At 46.1% G+C, this 10,000-nt stretch overlaps 1 protein-coding gene across 3 annotated transcripts in view; it reads right to left on the minus strand.

Annotated features, from left to right (window-relative positions):
• The window catches only part of LOC118400909 (cyclin-dependent kinase 17-like), a 51,782-nt gene that overhangs the window by 8,334 nt on the left and 33,448 nt on the right, over window positions 1-10,000 (minus strand). For all 3 annotated transcript variants that reach the window (XM_052474652.1, XM_052474651.1, XM_052474650.1), the window contains 5 exons: window positions 9,778-9,840; window positions 9,307-9,430; window positions 1,453-1,573; window positions 1,032-1,129; window positions 364-469 (listed from right to left, as the gene is read on the minus strand). In XM_052474652.1, coding sequence (XP_052330612.1) covers window positions 364-469; window positions 1,032-1,129; window positions 1,453-1,573; window positions 9,307-9,430; window positions 9,778-9,840 — 512 coding nt within the window. The remainder of the gene's footprint in view (window positions 1-363; window positions 470-1,031; window positions 1,130-1,452; window positions 1,574-9,306; window positions 9,431-9,777; window positions 9,841-10,000) is intronic.

The following is a 10,000-nucleotide window of genomic DNA, read 5'->3' on the forward strand; positions in this document are numbered from 1 at the left end:
CACAAGAAAGCAGCACAGCACAAAAGCACAGCACACACACACTTTTAGAAAACGTTTCTCTTACTAAGTTTTTTTTTTTAAAGCAGAACGGCCAAGGTACTTCACTAAAAAAGAAACCTGGATTTGACACATAATCCATTTCCTTTGGGAGCTGACAATAGACATGTGGTGTAGCTACTTGTTTGTGTGAATCTGTGGAAATCGCTCTGGAAAAGGTGTCTGATAAGGGGTAAAATCCTAACTTGCATTCAAGTCAAATGTTCACTTAGTCATACATTGATGACAATTTGAAATGTTGTTAGGACTGTATTTATTCATATTAACCCCCTCAGCTCCAACCCCAGGCAGGCAGCCCTTACATACCTGGGTGCATGGTTGATAAGGGGCTGTGTCTTGTACTTTGGGAACTTGTAGGACTTGAACTCGTCCATGGAAGAGATCCCAGGCCAGCTGACCTCTGTCGGTGTGCCTGGTTCAGGGGGGTGGGGGAGAAGATTTTCAGACATGCAGGAGAGCTTAAAAGACCCAGTGCAGTCAAAAACATGATTCTCCTGTGCTTTATATACATTACAACACTATGAGGTTGGAATAATACTGTGAAATTGTGAGAATGATGATAATGCCCTTTTAGTGTAAGAGCTGTTTGAAAAGACAGCCAGAAATTTCAGCCTGTTTGGGTGGGATGGAGTTTGCAGTTCCAAACCACAGTGCTAGCTAAATTAAACAATCACAGTACGGTACTTAATTGTTACCCACAAATGATTTGATATTGAGATAAAACAAACGGCCGCATTGGAGCTTTAATCATAAAAGATGACTGCCTCGGTTAAAAATAGACTTAGATAAACAACTTTTCCAAAGACAATTGTATGTGTGGTGCTGTGACATATACAAGCAAACTCAAATGATTAACAACACACAACAGTGCCCAACATTCAATTACATATGCGAGAGAGAGCAGAGAGCAAACTGATTCAATCTTCGCATGTCATGTGGTATTTGTGTTCCCGCCACCAGGTGGCAGCACTCACCCAGCAGTCTAAAGATGAGATGCAGTTCGTCCTCCACAGTCGAACCAGGGAACAGAGGCCTCCCGGCAGACATCTCATAGAATATACACCCCACACCCCTGGGGTCAGATGGATTAGGTTAGGGTTCAAATAGACGTAAAACAAGTCAATGCATGTCTTTATTAGGGGAATCTATAACCCCCTTTCACTTAACTATCTCTGCCCTTCACTGTAAATTAGGTGCATGGCTATTCTCATTATTCAGGGCGTAACATAAGGACCGCCAAAAGTGTGATAGATATAGGGGTCAAGATGGCTTTCAGTTTTGCATATATATCATTCAGATTAGATTAAAAGATCATGGCTCATTATAACCCTCAAGCAACGCTCATGGTTCCTATGTTGGTTCTCTCATGGTTCTAGATCACCTCAGCCCACTCACCACATGTCTATCGGTGTGGAGTACTCCGAGGAGCCCAGTAGAACGTCAGGAGGCCGGTACCAGAGCGTCACCACCTCGTTGGAGTACGTCTTAGTGGGGACTGACTTGGCCCGGGCCAGACCTGGAACAAAATAACAACGAGGGACATTTCAGTCAGACTTTACTGAATAGACAGGCTCAATGTCAGCAATCATGCCAAATTGAGCCAAGCTGACCTGGACTGTGCTGGCCTGGTTCCGCCTCCACCATAGTTGCTGGAACCAGACCATGTGAAAAGAAAAACATCCGAGCCAGCTCAGTACGGTTCAGGTTAGCACGATAGTGTGAAAAGAAAAACATCCCAGCCAGCTCAGTACGGTTCAGGTTAGCACGATAGTGTGAAAAGAAAAACATCCCAGCCAGCTCAGTACGGTTCAGGTTAGCACGATAGTGTGAAAAGAAAAACATCCCAGCCAGCTCAGTACGGTTCAGGTTAGCACGATAGTGTGAAAAGAAAAACATCCGAGCCAGCTCAGTACGGTTCAGGTTAGCACGATAGTGTGAAAAGAAAAACATCCCAGCCAGCTCAGTACGGTTCAGGTTAGCACGATAGTGTGAAAAGAAAAACATCCCAGCCAGCTCAGTACGGTTCAGGTTAGCACGATAGTGTGAAAAGAAAAACATCCCAGCCAGCTCAGTACGGTTCAGGTTAGCACGATAGTGTGAAAAGAAAAACATCCGAGCCAGCTCAGTACGGTTCAGGTTAGCACGATAGTGTGAAAAGAAAAACATCCCAGCCAGCTCAGTACGGTTCAGGTTAGCACGATAGTGTGAAAAGAAAAACATCCCAGCCAGCTCAGTACGGTTCAGGTTAGCACGATAGTGTGAAAAGAAAAACATCCCAGCCAGCTCAGTACGGTTCAGGTTAGCACGATAGTGTGAAAAGAAAAACATCCCAGCCAGCTCAGTACGGTTCAGGTTAGCACGATAGTGTGAAAAGAAAAACATCCGAGCCAGCTTAGTACGGTTCAGGTTAGCACGATAGTGTGAAAAGAAAAACATCCGAGCCAGCTCAGAACGGTTCAGGTTAGCACGATAGTGTGAAAAGAACAACATCCCAGCCAGCTCAGAACGGTTCAGGTTAGCACGATAGTGTGAAAAGAAAAACATCCCAGCCAGCTTAGTACGGTTCAGGTTAGCACGATAGTGTGAAAAGAAAAACATCCCAGCCAGCTTAGTACGGTTCAGGTTAGCACGATAGTGTGAAAAGAAAAACATCCCAGCCAGCTCAGTACGGTTCAGGTTAGCACGATAGTGTGAAAAGAAAAACATCCCAGCCAGCTCAGACGGTTCAGGTTAGCACCCAGATAGTGTGAAAAGAAAAACATCCCAGCCAGCTCAGTACGGTTCAGGTTAGCACGATAGTGTGAAAAGAAAAACATCCGAGCCAGCTCAGTACGGTTCAGGTTAGCACGATAGTGTGAAAAGAAAAACATCCCAGCCAGCTTAGTACGGTTCAGGTTAGCACGATAGTGTGAAAAGAAAAACATCCCAGCCAGCTCAGTACGGTTCAGGTTAGCACGATAGTGTGAAAAGAAAAACATCCCAGCCAGCTCAGTACGGTTCAGGTTAGCACGATAGTGCGAAAAGAAAAACATCCCAGCCAGCTCAGAACGGTTCAGGTTAGCACGATAGTGTGAAAAGAAAAACATCCCAGCCAGCTCAGAACGGTTCAGGTTAGCACGATAGTGTGAAAAGAAAAACATCCCAGCAAGCTCAGAACGGTTCAGGTTAGCACGATAGTGTGAAAAGAAAACATCCCAGCCAGCTCAGAACGGTTCAGGTTAGCACGATAGTGTGAAAAGAAAAAATCCATCGAGCCAGCTCAGTACGGTTCAGGTTAGCACGATAGTGTGAAAAGAAAAACATCCCAGCCAGCTTAGTACGGTTCAGGTTAGCACGATAGTGTGAAAAGAAAAACATCCCAGCCAGCTCAGTACGGTTCAGGTTAGCACGATAGTGTGAAAAGAAAACATCCCAGCCAGCTCAGTACGGTTCAGGTTAGCACGATAGTGTGAAAAGAAAAACATCCCAGCCAGCTCAGAACGGTTCAGGTTAGCACGATAGTGTGAAAAGAAAAACATCCCAGCCAGCTCAGTACGGTTCAGGTTAGCACGATAGTGTGAAAAGAAAAACATCCCAGCCAGCTCAGAACGGTTCAGGTTAGCACGATAGTGTGAAAAGAAAAACATCCCAGCCAGCTCAGAACGGTTCAGGTTAGCACGATAGTGTGAAAAGAAAACATCCCAGCCAGCTCAGAACGGTTCAGGTTAGCACGATAGTGTGAAAAGAAAAACATCCCAGCCAGCTCAGAACGGTTCAGGTTAGCACGATAGTGTGAAAAGAAAAACATCCGAGCCAGCTCAGTACGGTTCAGGTTAGCACGATAGTGTGAAAAGAAAAACATCCCAGCCAGCTCAGTGCGGTTCAGGTTAGCACGATAGTGTGAAAAGAAAAACATCCCAGCCAGCTCAGTACGGTTCAGGTTAGCACGATAGTGTGAAAAGAAAAACATCCCAGCCAGCTCAGTACGGTTCAGATTAGCACGATAGTGTGAAAAGAAAAACATCCGAGCCAGCTCAGTGCGGTTCAGGTTAGCACAATAGTGTGAAAAGAAAAACATCCGAGCCAGCTCAGTGCGGTTCAGGTTAGCACGATAGTGTGAAAAGAAAAACATCCGAGCCAGCTCAGTGCGGTTCAGGTTAGCACAATAGTGTGAAAAGAAAAACATCCGAGCCAGCTCAGTGCGGTTCAGGTTAGCACAATAGTGTGAAAAGAAAAACATCCGAGCCAGCTCAGTGCGGTTCAGGTTAGCACAATAGTGTGAAAAGAAAAACATCCGAGCCAGCTCAGTGCGGTTCAGGTTAGCACGATAGTGTGAAAAGAAAAACATCCCAGCCAGCTCAGTGCGGTTCAGGTTAGCACAATAGTGTGAAAAGAAAAACATCCGAGCCAGCTCAGTGCGGTTCAGGTTAGCACGATAGTGTGAAAAGAAAAACATCCGAGCCAGCTCAGTGCGGTTCAGGTTAGCACAATAGTGTGAAAAGAAAAACATCCGAGCCAGCTCAGTGCGGTTCAGGTTAGCACAATAGTGTGAAAAGAAAAACATCCGAGCCAGCTCAGTACGGTTCAGGTTAGCACGATAGTGTGAAAAGAAAAACATCCCAGCCAGCTCAGTGCGGTTCAGGTTAGCACGATAGTGTGAAAAGAAAAACATCCCAGCCAGCTCAGTACGGTTCAGGTTAGCACGATAGTGTGAAAAGAAAAACATCCCAGCCAGCTCAGTACGGTTCAGGTTAGCACGATAGTGTGAAAAGAAAAACATCCGAGCCAGCTCAGTGCGGTTCAGGTTAGCACGATAGTGTGAAAAGAAAAACATCCCAGCCAGCTCAGTACGGTTCAGGTTAGCACGATAGTGTGAAAAGAAAAACATCCCAGCCAGCTCAGTACGGTTCAGGTTAGCCAGCTCAGACGATAGTGTGAAAAAGAAAAACATCCGAGCCAGCTCAGAACGGTTCAGGTTAGCACGATAGTGTGAAAAGAAAAACATCCCAGCCAGCTCAGAACGGTTCAGGTTAGCACGATAGTGTGAAAAGAAAAACATCCGAGCCAGCTCAGTGCGGTTCAGGTTAGCACGATAGTGTGAAAAGAAAAACATCCGAGCCAGCTCAGTGCGGTTCAGGTTAGCACGATAGTGTGAAAAGAAAAACATCCCAGCCAGCTCAGAACGGTTCAGGTTAGCACGATAGTGTGAAAAGAAAAACATCCCAGCCAGCTCAGTACGGTTCAGGTTAGCACGATAGTGTGAAAAGAAAAACATCCCAGCCAGCTCAGAACGGTTCAGGTTAGCACGATAGTGTGAAAAGAAAAACATCCCAGCCAGCTCAGAACGGTTCAGGTTAGCACGATAGTGTGAAAAGAAAAACATCCCAGCCAGCTCAGAACGGTTCAGGTTAGCACGATAGTGTGAAAAGAAAAACATCCCAGCCAGCTCAGAACGGTTCAGGTTAGCACGATAGTGTGAAAAGAAAAACATCCCAGCCAGCTCAGAACGGTTCAGGTTAGCACGATAGTGTGAAAAGAAAAACATCCGAGCCAGCTCAGTACGGTTCAGGTTAGCACGATAGTGTGAAAAGAAAAACATCCCAGCCAGCTCAGTGCGGTTCAGGTTAGCACGATAGTGTGAAAAGAAAAACATCCCAGCCAGCTCAGTACGGTTCAGGTTAGCACGATAGTGTGAAAAGAAAAACATCCCAGCCAGCTCAGTACGGTTCAGATTAGCACGATAGTGTGAAAAGAAAAACATCCGAGCCAGCTCAGTGCGGTTCAGGTTAGCACAATAGTGTGAAAAGAAAAACATCCGAGCCAGCTCAGTGCGGTTCAGGTTAGCACGTGTGAAAAGAAAAACATAGTGTGAAAAAAGAAAAACATCCGAGCCAGCTCAGTGCGGTTCAGGTTAGCACAATAGTGTGAAAAGAAAAACATCCGAGCCAGCTCAGTGCGGTTCAGGTTAGCACAATAGTGTGAAAAGAAAAACATCCGAGCCAGCTCAGTGCGGTTCAGGTTAGCACATAGTGTGAAAAGAAAAACATCCGAGCCAGCTCAGTGCGGTTCAGGTTAGCACGATAGTGTGAAAAGAAAAACATCCCAGCCAGCTCAGTGCGGTTCAGGTTAGCACGATAGTGTGAAAAGAAAACATCCGAGCCAGCTCAGTGCGGTTCAGGTTAGCACGATAGTGTGAAAAGAAAAACATCCGAGCCAGCTCAGTGCGGTTCAGGTTAGCACGATAGTGTGAAAAGAAAAACATCCGAGCCAGCTCAGTGCGGTTCAGGTTAGCACGATAGTGTGAAAAGAAAAACATCCGAGCCAGCTCAGTACGGTTCAGGTTAGCACGATAGTGTGAAAAGAAAAACATCCCAGCCAGCTCAGTGCGGTTCAGGTTAGCACGATAGTGTGAAAAGAAAAACATCCCAGCCAGCTCAGTGCGGTTCAGGTTAGCACGATAGTGTGAAAAGAAAAACATCCCAGCCAGCTCAGTACGGTTCAGGTTAGCACGATAGTGTGAAAAGAAAAACATCCGAGCCAGCTCAGTGCGGTTCAGGTTAGCACGATAGTGTGAAAAGAAAAACATCCGAGCCAGCTCAGTGCGGTTCAGGTTAGCACGATAGTGTGAAAAGAAAAACATCCGAGCCAGCTCAGTACGGTTCAGGTTAGCACGATAGTGTGAAAAGAAAAACATCCCAGCCAGCTCAGTACGGTTCAGGTTAGCACGATAGTGTGAAAAGAAAAACATCCGAGCCAGCTCAGTGCGGTTCAGGTTAGCACGATAGTGTGAAAAGAAAAACATCCCAGCCAGCTCAGTACGGTTCAGGTTAGCACGATAGTGTGAAAAGAAAAACATCCCAGCCAGCTCAGTACGGTTCAGGTTAGCACGATAGTGTGAAAAGAAAAACATCCGAGCCAGCTCAGTGCGGTTCAGGTTAGCACGATAGTGTGAAAAGAAAAACATCCGAGCCAGCTCAGAACGGTTCAGGTTAGCACGATAGTGTGAAAAGAAAAACATCCGAGCCAGCTCAGTGAAGGTTAGCACGATAGTGTGAAAAGAAAACATCCCAGCCAGCTCAGAACGGTTCAGGTTAGCACGATAGTGTGAAAAGAAAAACATCCCAGCCAGCTCAGAACGGTTCAGGTTAGCACGATAGTGTGAAAAGAAAAACATCCCAGCCAGCTCAGAACGGTTCAGGTTAGCACGATAGTGTGAAAAGAAAAACATCCCAGCCAGCTCAGAACGGTTCAGGTTAGCACGATAGTGTGAAAAGAAAAACATCCCAGCCAGCTCAGAACGGTTCAGGTTAGCACGATAGTGTGAAAAGAAAAACATCCGAGCCAGCTCAGTACGGTTCAGGTTAGCACGATAGTGTGAAAAGAAAAACATCCCAGCCAGCTCAGTGCGGTTCAGGTTAGCACGATAGTGTGAAAAGAAAAACATCCGAGCCAGCTCAGTACGGTTCAGGTTAGCACGATAGTGTGAAAAGAAAAACATCCGAGCCAGCTCAGTGCGGTTCAGGTTAGCACAATAGTGTGAAAAGAAAAACATCCGAGCCAGCTCAGTACGGTTCAGGTTAGCACGATAGTGTGAAAAGAAAAACATCCCAGCCAGCTCAGTGCGGTTCAGGTTAGCACGATAGTGTGAAAAGAAAAACATCCCAGCCAGCTCAGTACGGTTCAGGTTAGCACGATAGTGTGAAAAGAAAAACATCCCAGCCAGCTCAGTACGGTTCAGGTTAGCACGATAGTGTGAAAAGAAAAACATCCGAGCCAGCTCAGTGCGGTTCAGGTTAGCACGATAGTGTGAAAAGAAAAACATCCCAGCCAGCTCAGTACGGTTCAGGTTAGCACGATAGTGTGAAAAGAAAAACATCCGAGCCAGCTCAGTGCGGTTCAGGTTAGCACGATAGTGTGAAAAGAAAAACATCCCAGAGCCAACTAGTGTGAAAAGAAAAACATCCGAGCCAGCTCAGTACGGTTCAGGTTAGCACGATAGTGTGAAAAGAAAAACATCCGAGCCAGCTCAGTGCGGTTCAGGTTAGCACGATAGTGTGAAAAGAAAAACATCCGAGCCAGCTCAGTGCGGTTCAGGTTAGCACGATAGTGTGAAAAGAAAAACATCCGAGCCAGCTCAGTGCGGTTCAGGTTAGCACGATAGTGTGAAAAGAAAAACATCCGAGCCAGCTCAGAACGGTTCAGGTTAGCACGATAGTGTGAAAAGAAAAACATCCGAGCCAGCTCAGTGCGGTTCAGGTTAGCACAATAGTGTGAAAAGAAAAACATCCGAGCCAGCTCAGTGCGGTTCAGGTTAGCACAATAGTGTTCAGGTGAAAAGAAAACATCCGAGCCAGCTCAGTACGGTTCAGGTTAGCACGATAGTGTGAAAAGAAAAACATCCCAGCCAGCTCAGTGCGGTTCAGGTTAGCACGATAGTGTGAAAAGAAAAACATCCCAGCCAGCTCAGTACGGTTCAGGTTAGCACGATAGTGTGAAAAGAAAAACATCCCAGCCAGCTCAGTACGGTTCAGGTTAGCACGATAGTGTGAAAAGAAAAACATCCGAGCCAGCTCAGTGCGGTTCAGGTTAGCACGATAGTGTGAAAAGAAAAACATCCCAGCCAGCTCAGTACGGTTCAGGTTAGCACGATAGTGTGAAAAGAAAAACATCCGAGCCAGCTCAGTACGGTTCAGGTTAGCACGATAGTGTGAAAAGAAAAACATCCGAGCCAGCTCAGTGCGGTTCAGGTTAGCACGATAGTGTGAAAAGAAAAACATCCGAGCCAACTCAGTACGGTTCAGGTTAGCACGATAGTGTGAAAAGAAAAACATCCGAGCCAGCTCAGTGCGGTTCAGGTTAGCACGATAGTGTGAAAAGAAAAACATCCGAGCCAGCTCAGAACGGTTCAGGTTAGCACGATAGTGTGAAAAGAAAAACATCCGAGCCAGCTCAGTACGGTTCAGGTTAGCACGATAGTGTGAAAAGAAAAACATCCGAGCCAGCTCAGTACGGTTCAGGTTAGCACGATAGTGTGAAAAGAAAAACATCCGAGCCAGCTCAGAACGGTTCAGGTTAGCACGATAGTGTGAAAAGAAAAACATCCCAGCCAGCTCAGAACGGTTCAGGTTAGCACGATAGTGTGAAAAGAAAAACATCCCAGCCAGCTCAGAACGGTTCAGGTTAGCACGATAGTGTGAAAAGCGTACTTGAGGAACAACCAGCGTTTTCAACCCCCTAGAACCCAGGGTAGAATGAGAACAGATCTCTCACCGAAGTCTGCCAGTTTGAGCTCTCCTCGGTCGTTGATGAGCAGGTTCTGAGGCTTCAGATCTCTGTGAAGAACCTTCCGTTTGTGACAGTAAGCCAGCCCTCGCAAGATCTGGAACAAGAATATCTGAGCCAAAACAACAAAAGATGTCAGCTCTCTCAAGGCAGCCAGATATTCGCAACTGTGTAAACACCAGCAAAATTATTTTTGTTCTATCTTAAGCTATGTGAGTGGGGGGGAAAAGAGTGTAGTAGTTCCCCCCCAAAAATCTCAATTGGATAAGAATGGTGTGTTATTTTTACAGAGAGAACTTCCATTTGAGGTGTGACACATTTCAATTCTTCGAGTTGACGTTGCGCTAGTCACCAGCAGAGAGCAGAGCGAGGATGTTTTCTACTACAGAAGGAGCCTGGTCTCCGTGGAAACAGGGAGGCCTTGGCAGGCAAGCCTGTAGTGTGCTGTAAGACACTCACCTTGACGTTCTGCATGCTCAGGATGTTCCCACAGTCGTCCATGTACTGCTTCAGGTCCTTGTCCTGCAAGGAGAGAAGACAAGATGCGTCACTGAACGAAGCAGCAACTCAGAAACACCACAACCCAATTACCTCGTACCCTCCACATCAACTCGGTACAGGTACCCTGTGAGTATAACCAAGTTATCGTTTACTCATTGTGTATTTATTCATTGTATTTCTA

This window comes from Oncorhynchus keta, chromosome 22, assembly GCF_023373465.1.
Source record: "Oncorhynchus keta strain PuntledgeMale-10-30-2019 chromosome 22, Oket_V2, whole genome shotgun sequence".
Lineage (NCBI taxonomy): Eukaryota > Metazoa > Chordata > Actinopteri > Salmoniformes > Salmonidae > Oncorhynchus > Oncorhynchus keta.